The sequence below is a fragment of the Hemicordylus capensis genome, chromosome 9, assembly GCF_027244095.1.
Source record: "Hemicordylus capensis ecotype Gifberg chromosome 9, rHemCap1.1.pri, whole genome shotgun sequence".
NCBI lineage: Eukaryota > Metazoa > Chordata > Lepidosauria > Squamata > Cordylidae > Hemicordylus > Hemicordylus capensis.
In genome coordinates this window covers 6,363,482-6,389,826 of record NC_069665.1, presented here as the reverse complement: position 1 = coordinate 6,389,826, position 26,345 = coordinate 6,363,482, and the positions used below count along the sequence as shown (strand labels likewise).

At 47.7% G+C, this 26,345-nt stretch overlaps 2 protein-coding genes across 3 annotated transcripts in view; both read right to left on the bottom strand.

Moving 5' to 3' along the window:
- Positions 1-203: 203 nt before the first annotated feature.
- Positions 204-10,560, bottom strand: HERPUD1 (homocysteine inducible ER protein with ubiquitin like domain 1). 2 transcript variants are annotated; one of them, XM_053270837.1, is made up of 8 exons: positions 10,349-10,560; positions 5,921-5,998; positions 5,754-5,825; positions 4,672-4,799; positions 3,859-3,978; positions 2,686-3,030; positions 2,186-2,291; positions 204-1,722 (listed from the first exon to the last, which is right to left on the bottom strand). In XM_053270837.1, the coding sequence occupies exons 1-8, from the start codon at positions 10,517-10,519 to the stop codon at positions 1,567-1,569; spliced, it is 1,176 nt and encodes a 391-aa protein (XP_053126812.1). In that variant the 5' UTR covers positions 10,520-10,560; the 3' UTR covers positions 204-1,566. The 2 variants fall into 2 exon arrangements, with proteins under 2 accessions (XP_053126812.1, XP_053126813.1); XM_053270838.1 differs by having other exon boundaries at positions 5,754-5,822.
- Positions 10,561-19,240: 8,680 nt separating this feature from the next.
- The window catches only part of SLC12A3 (solute carrier family 12 member 3), a 33,460-nt gene continuing 26,355 nt past the window's right edge, over positions 19,241-26,345 (bottom strand). The window contains exons 23-26 of the mRNA XM_053271159.1: positions 25,564-25,650; positions 24,600-24,735; positions 22,475-22,542; positions 19,241-20,174 (exon numbers count right to left, since the gene is read on the bottom strand). Coding sequence (XP_053127134.1) covers positions 20,033-20,174; positions 22,475-22,542; positions 24,600-24,735; positions 25,564-25,650 — 433 coding nt within the window. The 3' untranslated portion in view covers positions 19,241-20,032. The remainder of the gene's footprint in view (positions 20,175-22,474; positions 22,543-24,599; positions 24,736-25,563; positions 25,651-26,345) is intronic.

Sequence of the window (26,345 nt, the reverse complement as noted above, 5' to 3'; positions counted from 1 at the left end):
CATGGGAACTGCTGGGGTCTTGGGAAAACATTTCTACCAGCCTTGCTCTGAGAGTAGTTTTTAGTGATCTATTCTAATTCTCAGAATTAGGAGAAAGTGAACAAGAAGTGGATAGGTCAAGATTCTCTGTCATCTATTTATGCTACTTTAAGAGTAGTCTTGACTGTGTAGTGATTTCCAAGTGAACCCTTAGGGGAGCAGTGTTAAATTAATCCAGTATTAAATTTTAATAGATAATATACAAGAACACAGTTGAGCTGTTATGTAGTCAGCAATACAGGAGTTTATAATATACAGTTTGAGCAATCTAAGCTTACAATTTACAATACTGAAAATACAAGATTTCAGCATCACTTAAAACCGGAATGCACACACACAAGAAAAACTTTAGATAGACCAACCAGGATCACTTTATCCCTGAGTTGAAGATTGATATTGTAAACTCATGAGTTCTGGAAGGAGGCATAGACTGAGGGGCAGCAAAAAAGAAAAAAGTTGTTATGGATGGCTCAAACAAATGAATACGAGCACTGCAGCCAGCTCCTTCGAGCAGAGTCCAAAGGCACCTTGAATATATTGCTCTTAAGGGATTTATTTAAGCACCTCATAATCATCCATTTCACTCAGATTTGCTTTGTTGCATGCACCTTTTCTCTTTTTTGACCAAGTACTTGCCGTAATTAAAACTAGAAATGTGGTGATAACATTTGAGAGCCATTCCAAAAGGATTTTAAGAGCATCTTGATTAACAGCATACTTAAAAGTAGTCAGAATTATTTTAAAGCAGGCCCCAGCATGAAGTATGCCATCCAATTCACAGAAAGTCTTTTGAGTTTGAAATGTGATGGGGAAAATGTTACCTGACAATATTCTTTACCAGATGTACCAAATACAGGAAATAGAGAACACCATGGTAAAGATCATGATATTCACAGTAGATCTGAGAGAAGAGTGCTTGGGTCATGCATATACTACAACTGGTGATGCAGGAAAGTGTTTGTTATAAAATACATGTGCTCCAGATTAAACAAGAAAAAAATCTTGCTTTGCTGTTTAGCTTGTTAACAGGCTCCATTCATGCCTTCTATAGAAAGCTATTACACAAAAATCTTTTTAAGTTCATTGTTTTGGGGGAGCACAGCTTCTCTTCATTTTTGGCATAAATCTTCCCTGTAGAATTCTTATAATACATATCTAGCAATTCACTGGTTGCATAAAATACTACACTCAGTGTAATTAAGAGCATTAGATACATTCCAACAGGAATCAAGTCATACTAGGAGAAGCAATCAACTTCTCGCTCCCTCTGCCCACCAGCAACCCTATTTACATTAAGTACAGAATTACACATTGTCGTAGGCACTCTATTGTCTACCATACAATTTCACTGAAGCTCTGGAAAGCCAAATGCCCAGTCTAAAGAGACTGCTGCATCTGCCTTTAGCTGGTGAATGAAGATGAAGTTTCCTTTTCCCAGATGATAACTTGGTCCTTTCAGCATTTGAGCTTACATCCAGTCCAGCAACAGCAATAACTGACTATATCGTGTGGGCCACAAGCACCCAGTCAGTTGGCCACAGCAGGAGGCCCTTCTGGCAGGAGGGATGCAAAGAAGGTCTTGAAGAACAGCCAGGCTGTGCTCACAAATGAAGGTGCTGCTGGTGGACTCTCTGGTAGAGCTTCAGAGGCTTCCTCTTCACGCTGATCACCAAGGTTTTCCTCCTGACACCAAGAGAAAATTTAATTATTCCAAGAGGTTTCTCTCACCGCATCTGTAATACACCAGGTGTATTACAATCCCTTTGTGGTGAGAACTGATCAATAAAAGTGTTTTAGGAGACATCCCCATTGTTTTTTGTGAGTTGCTATGTGTGATAGTACAGATGTCACATTTTCCAGAAGCCAATGAGTTAAAAGTAAACTGCACAGATGGCCATCAGGTTTCAGCAGAGGGCAAGGCCAGCAGCAAGGCTCCTCCATCAGCTGAGGAGGACCAAGTACCTTCTGGACCCCCCCCTCCAAGATCACACGCGCACACACCCACACAATTTTTAACCTCTGTCTGGTTTTTAAAAAGACTGAGCCCTTTTGGGACAAGATTATTAATTCTAAAGAATGCTGTAAGTTGTTGCTCTGAGCCTTTTGGGAAGAGTGGGATATAAATTTAACAAACAAAGGAACTTACCGGCAAGTTATTGTTTTGGTCCTGGTTAACAGCTGCTTGGAGAGGAATATTGTTCTGAGCAGGCTGTACTGGCCTCCTCCTAAAAGGGAACCACCCAACCTGATGCCTGAAAAGACAAGTCAATATTCGTTAGCTACACTTTTAAAAAGAAACTGATAGTGACACAGCTAAGAAGGCACAGAGAATGACAGGCAGGCATCAGGGTTTAGTCTGTGACATAAGAACCTCTGTCCAGTATTCAAAAGCCAACACTTTGCTTCCTTAGATTCACAGAAAGTATTTTAGGGGAACTAAATTTGTATAACTTGGCAAGAGTTCAGGCATCTTTCCATCAATTAAATTTTGCTTGGCTAACTCAATAAGCCCATCTAATGTCAGTTTTCAAAATTATGTGAACCAACATGATTAGCTGCTAGAAGAAAAAAAGGCAGGAGATCACTCATGAGACAACCCCAGACACTCTGCCCCCAATAAGGATTAAGACCAATGTCCACACTTACAGGTACATGAGAAGGGTGCCCACCATCACCATGAAAAGCCTGCTCATGCTCGAATAGAAATACACAATGTTGACCAACACGTAAAACAGGGTGGCCGAATAGAGCCAATCCAGCCAGTCACGATTGACTTCTTCATCTTCTTCCATTAGAGGACCTCCCTGTGCATTCATTCGTAGGTTCTGATTGACTCCTGGGTTCACCTGGGGGGGTGCATTCTGATTTCCAGGCTGGTTTTCGGCAGGAAAAGGACCAGAAAGAGGAGCTGGAGAAGCAACTGGTGCTACTGGGATTTCCTGTGTCCTCTGTGTAGGGGATAGGTCGCGTGATGCAACGCTGGCAGCCATGCTGGATGCAAATTAAAAAGGAATAAGCTTGTTACACAGCAACACAGGAAACTGACTTATACGGAGTCAGACCCATGGTCCATTTAGCTCAGGATTGTCTACCCAAACTAGCAGTAGGCCCCCACCCCTGGCAGTCTTTCCCAGCCCTGCCTGGAGATGCTACCAGGGATTGAACCTAGGACCTTCTGCATGCAAAGCAGATGATCTGCCACTGAATTATGGCCCCCTATCTTACAGTGCTCACATGCAGTCTCCCATCCAAATGCAAACCAAGGTGAACTCTGCTTAGTGGGAGACAATTCATGCTCACTACTGCAAGACCAGTTCTCCACCCCGCATAAAAGTGAGATGTGCCAGCCTGGAAACACATTTTCAGGTGTGAAAATTTAAACGGCTACACTCCAGTGGCAGAGCACTTGCCTTGCATGCAGAAGGACCCAGGTTCGATCCCTGGCAGGTGCAAATGAACTAGAAGAAAAACCCCGGGAGAGTCACTGTCTCTCAGAATAGACCATGCTGAGCTCCACAGACCAACAATCCAATTCAGCAGAAGTTTAAAATGCTCATAAGGTATTTCAGTAGGTGTTATTAGTCCAAAACAAGTAGGCTGTACAATCACAAAGACTGAATTCAACTCTGTTGCCAATGCCAAGCACTAATCTAGCTCTTTAACTCTGTCCAGCCTCAATGTGGCCAATATTTGAGATAGACGGCTTAACGCCACGGCTCTTCAGCCACATCGTACCAACGTGAAAAGGTGGCAATTGCCAAGGAAGGCTTGGAATGCAACTCCTACAGAGAATGAACCAGGCCCAAGGCAAATACTTACTATTGTGCATAGTACTGCCGCGCATACATCTGATGGAACCAGAACTGCAGGGCGTGGTAGGTAGTATATGGGGAGTAGCCAGGGTTCACGTCTTGAGAGGGAGGCTGTACCGATGGAGACCTTATTCAGAAAGACATACAAGATGCTTAAAGCAGGCTTAGATGCACTCTTCCTCCCTCGCCCCCATTCAGTTTAAAGCAAGGGCTCTCAAACTTGGGCACCCATACGTTGCCAAAGCCTAGGGTGATGGGAGTTGTAGTCCTGGGGACCCAAGTTAAAGAAGTCCTGGCTTAAGGTATACGTGATTAAGCTCTGGCCATGCTGCAGACCAGGGACCTACCATATACCCCGTTAAAACAGTAATGCAATATACTATGCAGAACCAGAAGAATTAAACTGTGTGGAAGAAGAACTCCTGACCTTGGTAATAAGTACCAGGAGTCCAAACAAACATTGGCTTGGCTTACTAGCCAGCCTCATTTGTGCTTGCCACTAACTATCTCTCCCAAGAACTCTGGCATGCCCTGGGAGGAAAGGAATTGCTCCTCTTTGCACAGGGGTATGAAAAAAGTCAGTGTCCTACACCTCAGCAGCAGAGATTTGAATGAAGAGCTCTCCCCAACTCTCCCTCCAGCTGCCCAAGAAGAGATAAGAAGGCCTCTCATTTGGGCTGCACTTTGAAGTAAGTTAGAAACAGGGCTCTCTACTATTTTTTTACTTCTTTGGGGGAAGGGAAAGGGGAGAGAGTGACCTTGGGGAAGTGATTACGTGAGGCACTCACACAGACTGGCTTGTCACGCGCAGCATACATACCTGTTCCCAGCTTCCTCTGTTGGAAGAGGCTGGTTGCCAGCATTCTCTCCTTGCCTCGCAGCAGGAACTGAAGGAAGGACAGAAGGAGCTTGGCTCAGTGCTGCCGGCTGCTGCTTGACTTCGGCAGTCTGAAAAAACATTGAAACAAAGACTTACGAGAGCATGTCCGGCAGGCCGCTTCCCCAGTTTCAAACGAGCAGCACAAGGAAGCCAGTTCATGCAAGCAATAGCAAGGCAAAGGGGTGTTCAGCACCCCAAGACTGTTCTGTCACCTAATGTGGGTTATACCACTAGCATTCAGCCAGCCTGTTGTCCTACAACAATTGCTTGGAGGCACAGAAAGGCATTCCAATACGGGAGCTTTGTTAAGGATTGGTTACCGGTGGTTTGCCTGTATCTAGACCAGCGCGACTTAGAACAGACGCAAATGACCTCTGTGGCAACTTTATCTCCCTGTTCTCTAGCTATGGATTCATTTTAATGTTATACAAATATAACCATCAGCACAAAGACTCAAAAGGTTAGTGGGCTAATTCACCCAACATGCCAAGAGTTAGATATAGTGCTGGGTCTTTGCCGGCCGGTGGCTGCGGCAGGGGCAGAGGAGCGCTCCTGCCAGAGGGCCTCGGTTTCCTACACTGACTGGGGGTTGGACACAGTGGCCTACAAGGGGACCCCCTCCAACACTATTCTACAAAACAGACTGCCCTTTTGTATTCTTCAAAACACAATAATGTATTAGCTAGCTTATAAAATGGAAGACAATTTCAGAGAAAATACACTTATCAGTGGCTAGGAACCATGCTAGCCAAAAATACAGCCCCTATGTTTACAGATTTACTGGGGAGCAAAGAACACAACTTCACTTATGCTCCAATAATGAGTTTCCCAGGGCACTATTGCAGTCGGCTGTCAACTAGATGACCCTTTGATCTTTACAGCAAGATAGTCTCATGGTCTTTTGCAAAGCTGTACCAACACCTCCCAGAAGGAACTAGACTATGCTCCTGACATTCCAATTCCTTAGAAATCTAGAATACCCACTTAAGGTCAAGAACAGAATAAGGCCCTTTATAACGCACCTTTACATCAGTTCCTTGCTTTGGAGGCAGATTCAAGTTGCACACCAAGTGCACAGCATGCACCATTTCCTGCTGAAATAAAAGCCAAATAAAAGACTCAGTTGACTACATTTCCTTGATATTACAATACAGCTATCAAAACAGTGTTAGCATGTGACCTTGCATACCTTGGCAAGCACATCTTGCAAGCAAAGATGGTCATGCAACAGCTTCCCAGAATAGATCAGCCTCTGAGAGTCTTCAGGCTGGGGGGGAAAGGAGGAGAAAAGTAATTAAGTCTCAGGTAATGCAGAAAACCTATTTCTAAGTTCTTGTAAACTTAATAGTGCCTTGACAAATTAAAATTAAACTGCCTGTCCTGGGGCATTCACTGAGAACTGGTTGCCAGCCAACTTATTGCCATGTAACTGTTCGAATGGACAACCCGTGTGAGCAAGGTTAGTGACTACTGCCCGGTCAATCATTTCAGCTGTTTTAGAGCTCCTTAACAGTAGCTACAATTGGCAATCGCCCATCTATAAACCTCTCCAAGAGGAAGGCCATTTCAATGGAGAGATTGCCATTTCCTCTGAAAAGGACTAAACTGTTCCACATCAAAGGAAAGTGCGGCTTCAGGTATCACCACACAAACAGATGTGAAACCTACTTCAGGTATTTCAAGACTGTTCATGCCAAATAAGCTGGACAGAATAAACCATGGTTAATTGGTCTGGACGTCACAGCTGACCTTGGCTTGTTTTTAATTGCAAAATTAAAAAGAGAAGAAGAATTCTCCCAACCTCCAGTCAACATGGAAGGGGCGAGTGTGCACTCATGTGGCTCAGGGCATTGCACAGAGCCAAACTTAAGTTCTGCATGACATCTGAACCAGCCTAGCGAAAAGAAACCCTCAAAGCAGTTTCAGAATACTCTGAGCAGACTTATTAAAATGTTTATATATCACTTTTCAACAGAAGCGTTAGCATGCTTAATGAAATGCTTAAGCGTTAATATTTACATAGCAAAAGTATGAGAAAATCATACATGAGGCAACAGACATTGGAGAGATGCTATGCTGAGTGGGATACAGACAGCTGCTCACCTCCAGCTAAATAGAAGTAAGCCACCACCTTGCCGTTAACAAGTTTATGAATGTGCAAATAATCTAGACACAGCTGTTGCAATCAGTTTTGATTTAAAATGTGATATTTACTACCACTCAAACGAGACAGAAACTGTGTTGCAAACTTGTATGGTAACAGTCTGATTTCAGATCAAACTAACGATACCGCAAACAGGCCTATCCAAACAGTTTTATATTGTTTACATTGCAAAGTAAATATGCTAGAATGAAGCTAAAGGAAGAAATCTAAAAGTAGAAAAAATAATTGAATTTTGTACTGCTTTAATAGTAAAAAACAGCCCTGATCCAACAGTGGCCCACAGATGCCTCTGGGAAGCCCACAGGCAAGAGCCGAGGGCATGCCCTCTGACCAGCTGTTGCTCTCCTGCAACTGGTATTGAGAGGCATCTTGCCTGTGTGGCTGGAGGGGAAATATAGCCATATATAGTAGCAACTGGTAGAATTTTTCCCCATGAAGTTATCCAAACCCCTCTTAAAGCCATCCAGGCTGTTGGCTGACACCACATCTTGTGGCAGAGAATTCCACAAGTCGACTATGCGTTGTGTGGAAAGGTACTTCTTTTGTTGGCCTTAATTTCTTGGCAATCAGATTCATGGGATGACCCCTGGTTCTCATGTTATGCAAAAGGGAGAAAGTTTTCTCTCTCCACACCATGCATACTTTTACAGGCCTCTGTTGAGCCACCTAATGACACAGTGGGGAAATGGCTTGACAACCAAGCCAGAGGTTGCTGGTTCGAATCCCTGCTGGCATGTTTCCTATATCGGGCAGCCGTGATATAGGAAGATGCTGAAAAGCATCATACTATGTCAACAGGGTCAGCTTTATCCACACACAAAACTCTCAAATAACTCCAAAAGGTTGGTGAGGCATGATTTACCTTTGCAGAAGCCATTCTGGCACTCCTTGAGCAGGGTTTGTTCTTCTATATGCTTAACAATTTTATCTTTGAGAATACTTTCCATCAATTTGTCCAGCACAGACATCAAGACAACCAGCCTGTAATTTCCCTTATTCCCCCATTAATTTAATAGTTAATTTCATAACTAATTCATCACATGGGGTGAAGTTACTTCCTCTCTAGATCATTTGAGCAAAACAGAATATTTAATCACAAGCAGCAATAAACCAAGGCCAATAAATGCGTAGGGCAAATTGAGATTACTTCACTTATTTGGCACAGCAGCAGAACACCCTGTCTAAACAAGCTTAACCTCTCAGAACAGAGTGACCAGCTGCTAGGAGTGCCCAGATTCTGTTTGATTACATAAGACTGCCTGCCGACGTGGAGAGCATGTTTTGCCCTGTGCCTTAAGCAAAGACAGGGTGCTGGAGTCTCACAGTTGACCTAAGCGATACATCTTGCTAGTACTAAGCCAAGACAAGGTGAACAAAGGCTGCAACCACTTCAATCCTATATGCATGGCACCGATGTTCCAAAGGCATGTTTCCTAGCCCTTAGGATAGAAATGTTGGATTCCAGCTGCTATTATATAAAACAAGGCCTACTCCAGAAAGAGAAAGACCAGAAAGCCCGAAAGAAACTAGAGGAAAGTTAGAGGAACTGGGGAGCCTCTCCAAGAGAAACAGACTATGAAGGCAGAAAGGAAGAGAAAGTGCAGCAAGGAAGATTGACAAGAGGAATAATTGAGGGAAGATTAGAAGAAAAGCTAATAAGACGGATAGACTGAACTTGGATGAAATTCCTTGTCTAAGGAGCCAAAGCCCCAACTCAGTCATGAAGCTCACTGAGTAGTCTTTGGTCAGTTGCCGTTCTCAAGCCATATCCACAAGCAAGAGCCCCATGGACACCTGAGATCCGTGGAGAAAGTTCAAGATACAGAAAGGTTAAAAAAAAGAGAGACAGGAGCCAGAATCAGGAACAGAAGAGGGCAAAGGAAGCACTGTTATGAAATGGCCTGGAGAGAGGGAGGAGAGAGACACAGCTGAAAACTCCCAGGTGGGGTGATATTAAAAGTATGTGATCAGGAATGGAGTACCACCATGAGCTCTTAAAGTGGCATGGAGAAAGAAGACTGTTCATGTTACAAGTTGCTCATCAGCAGAAAAGGCAATCTGGCCATGGCCAGCAGCTCTTCATTACAAGCACCACCCTGTACCTTTTTCTGTCGAAAGAGCGGAAGAAAGGAGACAGACTTTTATTCTCAGATAAAATGCAAAAGCCTACAAGTAGTCCTGCTAGGGCAAGGCTACCCAAGGCAGCACCTCCATTCTATAGCCAGCAAACCAGACACTTCTCCTAAAAAGCCCACAAGGAAAGCACCAAGTGGGTGCACCTCCCTCCCCTGCCCCAGGACCGCCACTCAGCACCTGCCATGCAGAGCTACACTGCCGCCAAACATGGGGGCAGGTGGGAGGGAACCACTGAGCCACCAAGAGGAGGGTTGCCAGCTTTGACATGAAGTTTCAGAGTTTTTGTTTCCTTCTTTTTAACTTGGACTCTTATTAAACAGCTCCTCTTTTTCCCAAAGAGCTAAAGGATTACAGTAAAGCAGAACATGTGTGAAATAAATGTTAAATAAATATGTACATGTATGATTGCATACACCAACAAAAACTCAGGCAAGCCACACAAAAATGACTGCAACACAACAGAAAAAAGCTCGGGGGGGGGAGGCAGCAGCATTACACCACTTCCTATTCAAGATTAAATAAAGGTTTTTGTTCCAAGTGCAACCTTTTCTCATGCCTTTTGCCCCATAACCCGCTTCTGATTATTTACAGCTTCTTGATTATTTACTAAATGATTTCTGATTATTTTAACATGGCACCTTTTAACGTGGCGATTCTCTTTATTTAGCAGGGGGAGAGTAACTGGCCCCATCCACCCCCAGCACAGCATCCCTCCAGTGAGTGTTGCTGGTGTCTGTCTTGTGTTTCTTTTTAGATTGTGAGCCCTCTGGGGACAGGGAGTCATCTTATTTATTTGTTATTGCTTGGTGTAAACCGCCCTGAGCCATTTTTGGAATGGAATGTCAAGGGCAGTATAGAAATCGAATAAATAAGCAAATAAATAAATATTTAGCATACTTAGACTAAGGCATGGCTACCAGTAATCATCAGCGGCAACCACCAGGCAGGGCCAGGCTCTGCAGCGCCCCCCACCCCACCGGCCTGCTGCCACCCAGCCCACGATCGCACCAAGCTCCACCTCCGCAGTCTGAGAGTGGGGCGAAAGGCTGAGGGAAGAACCTCCCCATCATCTCCAACCCCTGACCCCACCCATTCCAACCACAGGACACCTCCGCCACCACGTCCCCCGCTCCACCACGCCTGTGGGGCGTTCCGCGGTAGACTGCCCCTGCCCCTGGGGGCTCAACAGTAGCAGTCTACCCCTAGGCACGGGGGAGGGGGCTGTGAGTGCGTAGTCATGTCAATGGAAGGAGAAGAGGAGACAGGGACGGGAGGGGGGAGGAAGGGAAGAGGCTGCCGAGTCTCCGGGCTGCTCACCGGGGCGTCCGGGTGGAGGCGGCGGAGTTCTGACTTGAGCCGCCGAACGCTCCACGCGCGCCGAGCGGGCAGGACCAGGTCCGGGTGGCGCTGGGCCGGGCTCTTGACCAGGAGGGTGACCAGGCCACCTTCTGGGGCCGCTTCCTCGGTGCGGGCCGCAGACGGCTCCATCGCGCTGCCCTCCGCTCCCCTCCGAGTCCCGGAAGCGGGCGGCGGCGGCCCCTTTTATAGCCTCGCCCTCGCCCCCCCCGGGCCCCGCCCACTCCGCCCTCGCGACGTCGCTGTGTCCCCCGCGGATTGGCCGCCAGAGGGAGAAGGCCTCGAGACGTGGGCCTATCAGGAGGCGCCTGGTGGGGGGGCGCGTGGGGAAGGGAGGGGGACGATCTTGGGCACGGCAGGGCGAGGAGGCCCAGGGGCGGGGCCGAAGGGAGCTGTCAATCCAGAGCCCGGGCCACCGCGAGGTTTGCTCTTTACGGGGGGTGGGGGGGCTGCCGCGTTGCAAAGGTCGTTCTGGTGCAACAGCTTCTGGGAAGAGGGCTAGAACAGAATCCCCCAGCCTTGGGTCTCCACGACTTCCAGGATGTTGTTGGACTACAACTCCCATCATCCCCTTATGCAGCTTGCGATGATGGGAGTTGTAGTCCAACAACATCTGGGGAGCCAAGGTTGCAGGCAGCCCTCCAGGACAGGCCTGTAAGTTACCAGTGTTCCCTCGAACTCCCAGATGTTGTTGACAACTCCCAGAATCCCCAGCTTTTGCTTGGGGGTTATGAGATTTGTGGTCTACAACATCCAGGAATCCCTGTTTGACGGAACCCTGCCTGTAACCCCCCAGGAATCCACACCGGTCTGCTGGTAATTACTGAAAGCAGCCCTGGAGTCTTAATATTAGCGGGATATTTGGAAGAAACCTCCTGGAATAGCTTCAGTCCAAGTTGGCTGACTTCCATAGCTTTCCCTCCCACCCTTGCTTTTATTATCCCCATTGTGGTCAAATGTAGAAAAGATCTCTTTAAGGCTGCACAGATTCACTACGGAGGAGTAGGCCCTGTTGCATTTAGAGGGCTGGTTGTGCTTGTTGCAGCAAAAACAGAGTCTTCTGGAACCTTAGAAGCTAACCAGTTGCTGCAGAACTCAGGTGGGCAACTGTCCACTTCATCGGATGCACAAAGTATTGTTTTCAGTTGTCATAGATATATAACATTTACATAGGTATAGGGCTAGGCAACCTTGCTTCTCCAGATTTTGAACTACAACTCCCATCATCCCCAGCCACAACATATGGGAGGATGGCAGCTGAGGTTGAACAAAAACTGGAGAGTCAAGTTTGCCTATACTCCCATCCAGGGGAAAAGATGAGCAAAGGAGGCGCAGGAACCTTCAAAGGGATCCGCAATTTGGGCGGGGGAGAGTTTTATTAAATGCAATTTAACAAAGCAGAAGGCAGGAAAGTAATTCAGGCTGTGTTTGGTTCTATCTGGGACTCTTTTCTCTTATCTGCCTGAATGAGCAAACAGGATGTGGCCTACCAGTTTCACTGAAATTTGCTTCTGATCACTCTAAAACTGGAACTGTTTGTTCCAGTCTAAAAGAAGACAACATCAAACTGTTTGTCAGTACTTGGGGGAAGAACATAAGAAGAGCCCTGATGGATCAGGCCCATGTAGTGCAGCGTCCTGTTTCATGCAGTGGCCCACCAGACGCCTCAGAGAAGCTTCTGAGATGCCCATAGGCAAGAGCTGAGGGGATGCCCTCTCTCTTGCTGTTGCTCCCCTGCAACTGGGATTGAGAGGCATCTTGCCTCTGAGGCTGAAGGTGGCCTATAGCCACCAGATTAGTAGCCATTGATAGACCTGCCCTCTGTGAATTTGTCTATGCTCTTCTTAATGCCATCCAAGCTAGTGGCCATCACCACATCCTGTGGCAGAGAATTCCATAAATTAATTATGTGCTGTGCAAAAAAGTACTTCCTTTTTTTGGTCCTAAATTTCCAGGCCATCAGTTTCATGAGATGACCCCTGGTTCTAGTGTTGTGAGAGAAGGAGAAAAAATTTCTCTCTCTCCACTCTCTCTACTCCATGCATAATTTTATACACCTCTATTATGTCTCCCCTCAGTCATCTTTTTATAAACTGAGAAGGCCCAGGTGTTGTAGCCTTGCCTCATAAGGAAGGTGCTCTAGGCCCCTGATCATCTTGGTTGCCCTTTTCTGCACCTTTTCCAGTTCTACAATGTCCTTCTTAAGATACAGTGACCAGAACTGCAGGTCGTTGTCATCTATGAGATCTCTGGGAGACTGGAGGGAAACTGAGGGTCTACTGAACCCCTGCTAACTTGGCAAAGAGGCACCTTTTACCATGGTGATTCTCTTTATTTAGAAGGGGGAGAGTAACTGGTCCTATCGACCCCCAGTACAGTACTTCCAGTGACTCTTGTTGGTGTCTGTCTTATGTTTCTTTTAGATTGTGAGCCCTTTGGGGACAGGGATCCATCTTATTTATTTATTTATTATTTCTCTATGTAAACCGCCCTGAGCCATTTTTGGAAGGGCGGTATAGAAATTGAATTATTATTATTATTATTTCCAAAGGCACCTATAGTTTAACAATTTTGTCCTTAACTGTGCTTTCCATCAAATTACCTAGCAGAGAAGTTAAGCTAACTGGCCTGCAGTTTCCCAGATCCACTCTGGATCCCTTTTCGAAAATCAGAGTTACATTGGCCACATTCGGATGTAACACGAAACCGGAGTTGAAAGGGCTTCTGGTTAAAATTTGTGTACATCTGAGTGCATGTAACTGCAATTCCAACCGAAAATGGACCCATATTTTCCCTCGCCTGACTCCGGAATCTGTACCTTCAGTTTGTAGTGCATTTTGCCACCTGTGCCTCCATTATAGCAATGTCAGCATTATGTCCAAACACGGCACCACAGACTCACTATTTGGCAATCAGAGTTGAGGGAGGAAGCTCTTCCCTCGCTCCGGCTGCCATTGGCTGCTGGGGCCGTCCTTCAGTCAAGAAGGAAGCCCAGGCAACCAGTTCCTCCTCCTCTCTGCAGTCTTGCTGACTGCAGAGAGAAGCTCTCTGTTATGGGAGAGCAGGGGTAAGGGCATGTAACGGCGGGTCCAGTGGAACTGCGGTTCTGCATTATGTGCAAATGCAGCCGTTAGCTACTTTCCAATCCTCTGGTACAGAGCCTGATTGTAGGGACAAGGCACATATTTTTTGCTAGGAGGTCAACAATTTCACATTAAGTTCCTTCAGAACATCTGGCCCTAGCGATTTGTTAACTGTAAGCTTTTCAAGACAGTTTAGAACGTCCTCTCTCGTCACCTGAAATTGGCCCAGTTCTTCAGCCTCCAAGCCTGAGAAGCTCAGTTCTGGAGAAGGTATATGGTCAGTATCCTCTGCTGTGAAGACAGGTGCATAGAACTCATTCAGCTTCAAGTTCTTTGCAGTCTCCTTATTCTCTTAATAATCTCTTTCACACCTTCTTCATCTAAGGGTCTGACTGCTGCCCTGGCAGATTTTCTGCTTCTGATATATCCAAAGAAGTTTTTGTTATCCCCCTTGACACTTCTAGGTATATGCTCCTCAAACTCTCTTTTTGCATCCCTTATTGTTTCCTTGCATTTCTTTTGGGCTATGCATCCCACAGCATGCGTAGTTCTATTCTATTAATAGATTTGACTCTTACTTTTTGGGCAAACAGATCTTGTTTGACTAAAGGGAAAAGCAAGCAACAATTACGAATATCAAAACAATGGGACTATTTGATGAAAGGTTTAAAAAGCCGTGTTAGTATGGTCGATGTCAACAGCGGGCAGGGAATCCTGTGATCTCAGATGGTTTGAGGCTAATTGTAGTTACGAGAGAGCTAAGGTGAAGCACACACACAGTACATTCTTAAAGACACTGCCTCATTTCTCACGTATTAGCTTGTAGCAAAATGGGATTAAAAGGGCCCAGTGTTCGTCTCCTGCCTATGAGGCCATCAGTTAGTCCTTTGTTAACTGAGCAGAGGCACCTTTAAGTGGTGATTCTCTTTGTTTAGCAAGGGGAAAGCAACTGGCCCTATCCATCCCCAGCACAGCATCTTTCCAGTGGCTGTTGCTGGTGTCTATTTTATATTTATTTTTTTAGACTGTGAGCCCTTTGGGGACCGGAAGCCATTTAATTTAATCTAATTTAATAAAATAATTTATGTCTATGTAAACCGCTTTGGGAACTTTTGTTGAAAAGCAGTATATAGATATTTGTCATATTCATATATTCTAGAACTGAATCTTCATGCTAGCATTCAGCTTGTCTTAAATAATGCTGCTGTCAGTCAATGCATGACAGCTCACCAGCACATCGGAAGTCAGCATATTGAATTGTTTTTGGAGTGGAACGGATCTGGTGTCCTGTCCAAGTACAATTTGCAAAATTGCTAAAGAATGGGAGAAAATTCCATAGACCTTCTTAAAATGTGTCACATAATCTCAAAAAACAGGGGTTCTCAAAGTTGGGTTTTCAGATGCTGGACTACAGCTGCCATCATGATGGGAGTTGTAACCGAACAACATCTGAGGACAGGGGCAAGTGGGCCCTGGGGACAAGGTCAGCATTTCAGTTTCTGGAATATGTCTGTGGCTGGTTGTGCTACGTCTGATTGATTGATTGAGAGGTGACTGCCCACCAGAAGCCAGGCTTCTCACTGATGCCAGATGATCTCTCATAAACTGACAACATATGACAAAAATACAGCACATCAGGTATTTCATAATTATGAATAAGCCAAAATGGGGGGGAAGGGCAAGTGCCCCCCTAACAAACAGTTTACCCCCCCCACCAGCCCCTCCCATTTCTGTTTCAGACAGAAATATGTGGGACACAGCTTGTCCACCCTAAATGCACTTTATCCCTTCTGTGCCCCCTCTTGTTTCTGTGTTTTTCCTGATGCCACCACTGGGGAGGACACGTTTTGCAAAAGCTTTCTTGAGCTGCAGAAATCACCTCCCTTTGAGTGATGTTCAGGGAAGGCTGTGAAATGAGACGAAAGGGTCCACCCATTCAGAGTGACAGCACATCCCCCCACGTGGTCTAGAAGGACCCCATGAGGAACTTTGAACAGGCTAGTGCAGACGCGTCCATAGCCGGGATTTCTGGTTATTCCCTGCAGATCCTGAACGGATTTCCCTAGAAGCCTCCCCCTGAAATCTGTATGACTCACAGCTGTTCCATGCCAGAACAGGTGTTTGTTTCACATTGCTCAAGATAGGAAATGCCTTTTCAGCTTGAATGGCTGATGCAATCCTGAAACTCTTTCTGGGCATCTAGAATAGTAAACACAGCAGCACCTGAGAGACACTCTCCCTCCGCTCGCTCTCTCTCTCTCTCTCTCACACACACACACACACACACACACCACTGTCTGGATAAAACACAGGTATTCAGTGGGAAAATGTTTGACTAACAAGCAGAAGGTTGCCGGTTCGAATCCCCATTGGTAAGTTTCCCAGACTACGAGAAACACTTATATCGGGCAGCAGCGATACAGGAAGATGCTGAAAGACATCATCTCATACTGTGCGGGAGGAGGCAATGGTCAACCCCTCCTGTATTATACCAAAATAGACCCACAGGGCTCTGTGGTCACCAGGAGTCGAAATCGACTTGACGGCACACTTTACCTTTACTTTTATTCAGTCCATCCCAACATGTTTATATCTACAGACTTAGGAATGTAGCTTCTCCCTTTTTCTTGAAATGGTGTCTGGAAATAAAACCAACACAATCTTGGTTTTATTTTGTGTTGTGGGACCAACACAACAATGGATCCTGGCAAAAAGCAGCAGGACAGCTTTGCCAGCTTCTATTCCAAAATGAGTAGAGCTATTGCCATATTCACATGTTATGTTATACAACCTGTGAACAGCGTACACAAGTGCAGATCTGTATGCAAGTACAATTATTCATGTGGTATTTATTTATTTTTATTTCTCAGATTAGTAGACCACCCCAAACTTCCATCTCTGGGCAGTTTGCAACAACACACAACAAATTAACAAACAACCATATGACTGAGAGGAGAGCTGGTCTTGTGGTAGCAAGCATGACTTGTACCCTTAGCTAAGCAGGGTCCACCCTGGTTGCAAATGAAAGGGAGACTAGAAGTGTGAGCAATGTAAGATATTCCCCTCAGGGGATGGAGCAGCTCTGGGAAGAGCATCTAGGTTCCAAGTTCCCTCCCTGGCTTCTCCAGGACAGGGCTAAGAGAGATTCCTGCCTGCAACCTTGGAGAAACCGCTGCCAGTCTGTGAAGACAATACTGAGCTAGATGGACCAACGGTCTGACTCAGTATAAGGCAGCTTCCCATGTTCCTATTCATGTGTGCATGCTGTCATGTTTCCTGAATAACTGGTGGGATTTTGCATACACACATGTACACACAGTCACCCATGCACACAAAGAGGCTGAACAAAGCAAACTACCCCCGTCAGTGGTGTGGGATGATGCAACAGGACATCGGCACTGACTCGTATTCCCCTGTGATCTGCCAGTGGAAATAATTAGTCTGAGAAGCAAGAGCTTGATTAGATCCTGGCCACAGTGTGGTTAAAAACAGCTGTTTGGCTTCCTTGTCCAACGGCTGTTGCTTTCCCCACTATCAAGAGGTGCTGGGTTTTCTCTGGCAGGCTCTACATGTCGCCCTGCGGCTGTACATCAGTTCACCGCCAAGATATATCCTACTTATCTCCTTCTGGGATCATAGCCTTTGGTGCTCTGCCAAGGATCTCAGCAGGCAGGAAAGTCCTACGTTTTGATATTGGCAGGAGTCTTTTTTCAAGCTAGGAAATGACCACTTCATCACAATAACTGGAATGTCCAGGTTGCTTGTCCAATCTTTCGTGCATGATCACCCTAAGCCTAGATCAGAAATCTGTCTTCTATTTAAGGGATACAAGCAGAGTTTTAGCTATAGGGATGGGGTTTGTAGAAGCCTGACTCCATAAGAACAGCCCTGCTGGATCATACCCCAGGCCCATCCAGTCCAGCATCCTGTTTCACACAGTGGCCCACCAGATGCCCCTGAGAAGCCCACAGGCAAGAGACAAAGGCAATACTCTGTCTCCCCCCGTTGCTTCCCTGCAACTTCAGGTTGCAGCAGGTTGCTTCCCGGCCTCTGAACCTAGAGGAATCCATAAGAACAGCCCTGCTGGATCAGGCCCAAGGAAGCCCATCTAGTCCAGCACCCTGTTCCACATAGTGGCCCACCAGATGCCTCTGGGAAGCCCACAGGCAGGGGGTGAGGGCTTGCCCCCTCTCCTGCTGCTGTCCCCTTGCAACTGGTATTCAAAGGCATCTTGCTTCTGAGGCTGGAGGTGGCCCATAGCCACCAGACTAGTAGCCCTGAGTGATATTCCAGCAACCCCCACCCAAATGTTCAGATTCCATTTTTTAAAATAAAAAATAAAAAATAAAAGTAAGCCTTTTTAACTTGTGGAGGTGTAAGGAAGAGCACACAAGCAGGATTCTCCCCAACTGCTTATTAAGAAACAATACAATCAGAATGATAGAACTTTAGAATTGGAAGGGACCCTGGAGGTCTTCTAGACCACCCCCACTGCTCAGTGCCGGAAACTGCTACAGCCTCCCTGACAGATGACGGTCCCACCTCTGTCTGAAAACCTCCAGCAAAGGAGACCCTACCACTGCCACAGGCAAACCGTTTCACTGTCAAACAGCTCCGTTTGGAAATCCTTCCTCATATCGACCCTAAATCTGCTTCCTTGTGATGTCAACCAGTGCGGTGTCGTGGCTAGAGTGGCCCAGGGAGACCTGAGTTCAAATCCCCACTCAGCCATGAAACTCACTGGGTGACTCTGGGCTAGTCCCTACTCTCGCAGCCCAACCTACCTCACAGGGTTGTTGTGAGGGTAAACATAACCATGTTCCCCACTCTGGGCTCCTTGGAGGGAGAGCGGGATAGAAATGCTGACAAACTGCCCTCAGCAGCAACAGAGAAGAAGTCTGCTCTTTCTTCTGTAGGAGAATAAAATTCATAGAATCATTGCAAACGCATTAGGAGGTCTGGCTGTTCTTCTGTGGCCTCCTGCTCTCTGAAGCACCCCAGTCAAGGTGCAAACCACACTATGGGTCCCACCAGGCAAGACATGGGACCATATTTCCATTTACCTATCTGAGTGGTAGAGCATCTGCTTTGCAGGTTCAGCCCCCGGCAGCATCTCCAGGTAGGGCTGGGGAAGACTCCTGCTTGAAGCCTTGGAGAGCCGCTGCCAGTCTGTGTAGGCAGGCAGTACTGAGCCAGATGAACCAAGGCAGCTTCCTTGGACAGTTGCTTGTCCTCTAGGCTGACACGAGCTGGTCTTGTAGTCGCAAGCATGACTTGTCTCTTAGCTAGGCAGGGTCTGCCCTGGTTACATATGAATGGGAGACTTGATGTGTGAGCTCTGGAAGAGATTCCCCTCAGGGGATAGAGCCACTCTGGGAAGAGCAGAAGGTTCTAAGTTCCCTCCCTGGCAGCATCTCCAAGATAGGGCTGAGAGAGATTCCTGTCTGCAACTTTGGAGAAGCCACTGCCAGTCTGTGAAGACAATACTAAGTTAGATAGACCAATGGTCTGACTCCGTATATGGCAGCTTCCTATGTTCCGATATGTTCCACCATCCATCTGATCATGTCGACTCTAGGGAATGTAACAAAATGAACGACAGGGAATGCCACTGGAAATGCCCCGGTTCTTTCCAAATGGCAATAGAATTTCAGACCCTTGGTCCATCTAGCTCAGTCTTGTCAACACTGACTGGCAGCAGCTCTCCAAGGTTTCAGGCAGGAGTCTCTGCTAGCACTACCTGGAGATGCTGCCAGGGATGGAACCTGGGACCCCCTGCATGCCTGCTCTGCTGCTGAGCTATGACCCCCTAAGGTCAGAGGCACTCTTACCCCTGGACTTCCGGGCCGAAGTCCAGGGCCTCCACACTCCCGGGGGGACCCCAAATCCTCTTTAGTCTGTCCTAGGTGGTATGGTCATGCCACTGACCTGCTGCACCCGGAAATGTTTCTGCTAGTGCATACTTGCATAAATATACCCATTTTATATTCTTACATTCTTGTGAGTTCAGTTGCTGTTTGTGCCCTCAGTAATCCACGTGTTAAAAATAATGTGTGTGTCACCATGTGTGTGCAGAGGGGTGATGCTTAATTTGCAGAGGGGGTGGCCTCCAGCGGGCGGGGTGGCCTCCAAAGGCCTTTAGGTCCAGGCTTTAAAATTACCTAGGTGCACCTCTGCCTAAGGGCAAGATCTTGCAGTGCTCACATATATTCTCCCATCCAAATACAAACCAAGGCAGACCCTGCTTAGCAAAGAAGACCATTCTTGCTGCCTGCCTCCCCAGTTCTCCTATCCTCTGGCAGCCAGTGGGGAAGGGAGACACAGTGCAAAGATGAACAGAATTTCTGGGGATTTGCTCCTCCCATACACTAGTGACAGGCCAAGTCTCTGGTTGTTCCCCAGGTCCCTCCTGTGTGACTTCTACATCCCTGACCCAAGAATATTCATTTTCCATCACTAGTCTTTTATTGTCAGCTTGACCAGCTGAAGGAACCCCCGGCAAGGCTGAGTCCAGAACTGGGTCTTGGAGTGAAACGTCTTCATCTTGGTCCAGAGTTCAACCCTATTGGCAGTAAAATGTCAGGACGTTTTCCTGGTTGCCTCTGGCCAGGACGACTGGCGGTCTCAGGTCTTGCGAGAGGGTTTCCAACCAGGCCATATAGAGGCTACTGGGACATCTCCCCTTTCTGCCTATCGGCAGGGTTCTGGAGAAAAGAGACAAGGGAAGAAGAAGGTAGATTTTGTCTTTGCTAGTTTTAAATCGAGAGGAGGCCCATCTCCAAGACCCAGGCATGCTCCAGAGAAACAGTCTTGTGTTGGAAAACATCAAGACAGGAAGAGGGGGAAGTGGTAGTCTGCTAGTTGGACACTACAACTCCCATCATCCCCAGTGACCAAAGGGAATAGCCTAACAAAGTTTGGTGACCCAAGGCCAGAGGCACTTTTACCCCTGGACTTTGGAGCCGACGTCCAGGGCCTCCACAGCTCCTGGGGGCCCCCAAATACTCTTTAGTCTGTCCTGGGTTGTGTGGTTGCCTGGCGGAGCATAATTATGTTTAATTGGGGGCGGGGGCTCCAAAGGCCTTTAGGTCCAGGCTCCAAAATTACCTAGGTACTAAGAGCCCAAGGCTGAATACCCTGCGGTCTTCCCTTTGGGACTTCTTTTCAAAACCGAAAATGCGGAATTTCCCTGCTCAACCTTTTTAAAAAAGGAAGTGATCGCTAGAAGAATGAGAAGTGACTTTATGACAGGGAGAAGATGTTCCTCAGTAGAGCAGCTCTTGATGCTGAAAGGGGAAAACCGATGACATTCAAAATTTGCGAAGCAAATGTCCCAATGCCAAAGATAGCAAAAGATGAATAATAATAACCACAATAATAAAGGAGCTAATTTTGATATGTCTGCTTTGAAACCCAAACTTGATTGCATGTCTGCGTGACAGAGGAGTTACTATTCTCAGCATGGGATTAGGGTTGGTGTGCTTGCATTTTATTCAGTAAATAGCAGCCGGATTGGGGCCCCATGAACTGAGACCATGGCACCCGGAGAAGGGGATTGAACCTACTGGCTTCACTGTGGTTCTGATTCTGTTTGGGCACCCAGCGGCTTCTCTTTGTCGTGGAAAAAAAGCTCACATTTTTTTGGCAAAACCAAGGCAAACTTCTTTTTCCAGAGCAAAGAGCAACCATGAGGGTGGGTATGGGATTCTGGGCTGGAAACACAAGAGGTATGGTTAAAAACCCCTGCGATAGTGCCAATCCATGGGGGAACAAGCACACTAGCTCAAATCACCCCATCTATGGAATAGCCTACCCAAGGATCGCCTGGAATCATCAGTTTGGTTTTTTTTAGATGCCAGGTGAAGACCGTTCCGTTCACTCAGGCTTTTAAAACTTGATTCTAAAAATGTCTTAAAATGTTTTGTACTGCATTTTGCATCTTCTGTTGTAATTTGTTTGTTTTGTGTTATGTGTTTTAACTGGATGTTTTTATTGTGTCATTGTGAGCCATCCAGAGAACAATTTGTTATGGGGAGGCTAACAAATAAAGTGTTATATTCATCATCATTGTCATCGTTACTGTTACTGTTACAGTCACAGTCACTGGCTTACATCCAGACCAAGTTACTCATGCACACTCCCATTGAAATTAATGGGACAAGTAAACTTATTAACCAGTTAATTTCAATGGGAGTAAAGGTAAAGTTGTGCCGTCACGTCGTGTCAACTCCTGGCGACCACAGAGCCATGCAAATTTTCTGGAACCTGTCAGTCAGGCTGAGGGGAGGGGTACACTGAGCTTCAGCACCTAGCCAGCCAATCAGGAGCAGAGGAGGAGGCTCTTCACCCTCCTCCCTCCCCTTCTGCAGCAGACACGTTACTGAGGACGTGTCGGCTTCAAGACAGGAGGGCTCTGAGTATCCCCTGCCAGTACCCTAGGGGTACTAGTAGCCCCTGTGTTGGGGACCCCAACTCTAATCTTTGGGTGAATTTACACATGCAGTGCAATCCACCAGCTTGGATTCCCACAATGCTCGATGGATGTTGAGTCATATTAGGGCAGTGTGTGTGTGTGTGTGTGTGTGTGTGTGTGTGTGTGTGTGTGTGTGGCAGGGGAGAGGCTGCCACCAGAAACGCCATCATGTTTTTATAACAGTGGGCATTATTCCCCACAATGTCCCGGAATAATTCAACATTAAGGGCATTGTGGGAATCCAAGATGACTACCGGAAGCCCCCCCAGCACTGAAAGGAGCAGCCATTTTTTTAAAAAAAAATTAAAAGATAAATGGCCCAAACGGAGCACTACTGGTGGTCCCTGCCCAGGGGTGCTATTTGCCGCTTCAGGACCTGGCTGGGAAGCTGCCTTCAGCTTAGTGAGTCACAAGTTCTGCAGGCCTCCTGAAATGCGTGCCTTTGCAAACGAGCTTTTCCTGGAAGGGTGGGTGCTTCAGGATGGACCCCGTGAAACTCCAGATCGCCGGCTGGCAACTGGTCATACTTACATAAAGATGAGGGCTGCATCCCGTGAGTAATCCAGCAAGATTTCATTCATCCTGACTTGTCGAAGTGACTGAAGGACAGACGACAGAAAAGGCTGTGAACGCCATGGCAGGGGCGTAACTACCATTAGGCAAGGGGAGGCGGCTGCCTGGGGGCCCCCACGCCTCAAGGGGCCCCCCAGAGGCAAGTCACATGTGAAGTGAGTGTGTGTGTATCAGCGAGGGGCCCATTTTAAAATTTTGTCTCTGGGCCCACTCCAGCCTCGTTACGCCCCTGCGCCATGGGTCAAAATGGGTCAAGGCAAAGCGCCTTTTCTTCTGGCTCACTTGGCCATCCTTGGAAACATATTCAGACTCTGCATGTGGACACCTGCCCCAGATGCAGGGACGGAGCAGGGTTGCCTCTCCTCACTGCCTGGCCTACTGATCCAGCCTTTCCTTTGGGGAGCAGAGCTGGCCTTGCAGTCGCAAGCATGAATTGCCCCCTTTGCTAAGCAGGGTCTGTCCTGGCTTTCATTGGGATGGGTGCCTACATATGAATGCTGTAAGCTACTCCCCTTAGGGGGTGGGGCCAGGGCTCAGTGAAAGAGCATCGGCTGGCATGCAAAAATCCCCAGGTTCAATCCCTAGCGGCGTCGCCAAGATAGGCCTGAAAAAGACTCCAGCCTGCAACCTTGGAAAAGCTGCTGCCAATTAGTGTAGACAATACTGGGCTGGCTTGACCAAGAGTCTGACTTGGTGTAAGGCTGCTTTTGAAACATTATAGATTGTCTCTCCACCCCAAACCCTGGGAATGCAGAAGGTCCCAGGTTCGATCCCTGGCAGCATCTCCAAATACGGCAAAGGGGAAGGGGACGCAGCAGCGGATGGTGTGCCACCAGGTCAGGAAAGGGGGTTGCATACCCCAGTGGGGAGAGGCAAGTGGCACGCTCTGTGTGCTGCCAAGGGGGCTGGGCGGCGGGGGGCAGATACGTTTGGCTGCCTGAGGCACAATATGGCGCCAGTGCCGAGATTCCCACTTGTGGCTGTTTACAATCCCCAGCCAAAGGCCCTTTGCAGATGGGGATGCTGGGAGTTGTCGTCAAGGACACCTGGGAATCCCTCTTACAGGGACACTGTATGACAATCTCCTGCTTCTGAAGGTCAGCAACCTCAGGCCATCCTGCTGAGGAAGTGGCAGTGACCTGCGGGCACTCACAGGAACATAGGAAGCTGCCTTCTACAGAGTCAGACCCTGGTCCATCTAGCTCAGTATTGTCGACACAGACTGGCAGTATCTTCTCCAAGGTTGCAGGCAGGAGTCTCTCTCAGCCATTCCTTGCAGATGTCAGGGAGGGAATTTGGAACCTTAGGAACATAGGAATATAGGAAGCTGCCATATACTGAGTCAGACCATAGGTCTATCTAACTCAGTATTATCTTCACAGACTGGCAGCAGCTTCTCCAGGGTTGCAGGCAGGAGTCCTATCTGGAGATGCCAAGGAGGGAACTTAGAATCTTTTGCCTGCAAGCATGCCAGTGATCTTCCCAGAGCAGCCCCATCCCCGAAGGGGAATGTCTTAACAGTGCTCACACACGTTGTCTCCCATTCAAATGCAAGCCAGAGTGGGCCCTGCTTAGATAAGGGGACGAGTCATGCTTGCTCCCATAAGTCCGCCTCTCCTCCTCACTCTCTGACAATGCCACCTAGTCGGACAGTGTTGGCAGGGGCGTTCCCAGCTCAAGCTGAGACGCAGGTTTTTGGCAGTATAGAACTATTTCAGATAGATAGATAGATAGATAGATAGATAGATAGATAGATAGATAGATAGATAGATAGATGTGGGGGGGGGAGAAGAGGTGCACCCCATGGGGAGGGGAGGGGAGAGTCAAGCAGACAGCTTGCCCCATCAGGGCAAGGAACAGCAGCTGTGGGTCACGGAACGGCCCCAGCACTTCCCCCTGCACCGGAAAAAGCCTCCCCCTGCCTCATGGAAGGGCCGCCCCCTCGGCCTGGGTCAGGAGGGAAGCCCAATGAGCAGCACACTCTGTGCCCCACAGAAGGGGTGGGGGGGTCTTCCTGCCTCACCCTTGGGTGTCAGCGCGCACTTGTCCCCCTCCCCTGTCCACAGCAGCAATGCTCTCAGACCTTGGCTTTGTTCTTGGCCACCTCCTCATCGGAGATCTTCCAGGGACAGCCGACCCTCATCTCGTTCACCACCATCTCGTCCTTGAAGCCGTCATTGAGCCGGAAAGGGGCGATTAAGTCATCGAATCTCTTCACACTGCAGACAGAACCAGGGAAGAGTCTCTGTGAGTAAGCAGGCAGCCTCTTCGGTGAGGTAGCCGATCACCCACCGGGGATCTGTTGCCGGGCAGTGGGTCTGCTGCTTGATAGGAGTTCACGTACATCTCTGCTTTTCCCGAGGTAGGAGGGAAAGCCACCCTACCCAGCTGCTGCCTTGCACACAGTCATTCTCCCCGCCTCCTACCTTGCATAGGAACATAGAAAGCTGCCTTCTACTGAGTCAGACCCTTGGTCCATCTAGCTCAGCATTGTCAACACAGACTGGCAGCGGCTTCTCCACGGTTGCAGGCAGGAGTGTCTCTTGGCTTTATCTGAAGATGCTGCCAGGGAGGGAACTTGGAACCTTCTGCATGAAAGCAGGCAGGTGCTCTTCCCAGAGCAGCCCCATACCCTGTGGGGAACATCTTACTGCATGTAGTCGCCCATTCAAATGCACACCAGGGCAGACCCTGCTTAGCAAAGGTATGCTTGCTACCACAAGACCATCTCTCCTCCTTATCTTGATGTTCGAAAGCACGCAACTGAAAATCGGGAGCACCCCCAGCTCCAGGGCTGGGGGCATCTCATTGCTACCCTCGTGTGGACAGGCCTAATGCATCGGCATACAGGCGGGACCAACATAGGCATCCGGAGGGGAGAACAAGGGGAGGCCGTTGTCCCACTACTGGATTGAGCCTTATTCCCAGGTGAGTGGGTATAGAACTGCCACATCCCACCATCCAGAAAAGGTCCTGCAGGCTCCCATGAGAACCAAGTCTAAAGAAGAGAATGGGAGGAGCAAAGAACTATAAGATTAATGATTTACTGTTCAGGGCGGGGTTTCTGGTTGATGTCCGGAAGGATGTGCACCTCGTGGAACCCAAGTCGGAACTTGCTTAATAGGGAGATGAGCCTGTGGGAAGCAAATAGCAACCAGAAGGAATATTGGGGAGGGGAATCAAACAGTTGATGAACATATTTTGAGTTGTTGCCAGCAAATTCAAATGAGGTGGGGCCCCCCCACCGTCCAAATAGGCCAAGTCACATGACCGTTAAAATCATGATTGCATGAACTCACAAAAATCCCTCCAGTCCAGGTTGCTCAAAGTAGGGTAACCCAGCTTTCTTACCCTGCTCTTAACTGAGGTAGGAGGAGAGGAGAGAAGCTCTCCTACCTTGATTCTCACACCTCTTTTTATTAATAATAATAATAATAATAATAATAATTTGATTTCTATACCACCCTTCCAAAAATGGCTCAGGGAAATAATAAATAAGTAAGATGGATCCCTGTCCCCAAAGGGCTCACAATATTTTACCCAGCCACTGGGACCCAGCACCAGAGGGGTCATGGGAGGGGGTGGGATCTCCCAAAACAAGGAGCTCACATGGATCCTAAGCTGAAGACTGAAGTGAGGGTCTGATTGTAAACATCTGGCTTGCAACCTGTGAAAGATGACCCCTCCCCAGCTGCTGCAGACTATGGCTGAGTCTTTGCCCCATATGGGAGAACAGAACGCAGTGGGAGAACCTTGTGTCCCCAGATGTTATTGGGCCACAACTCCCAGACGGGAGAACAGAACTGAAGTCCCGGCAATATCCCCAGCA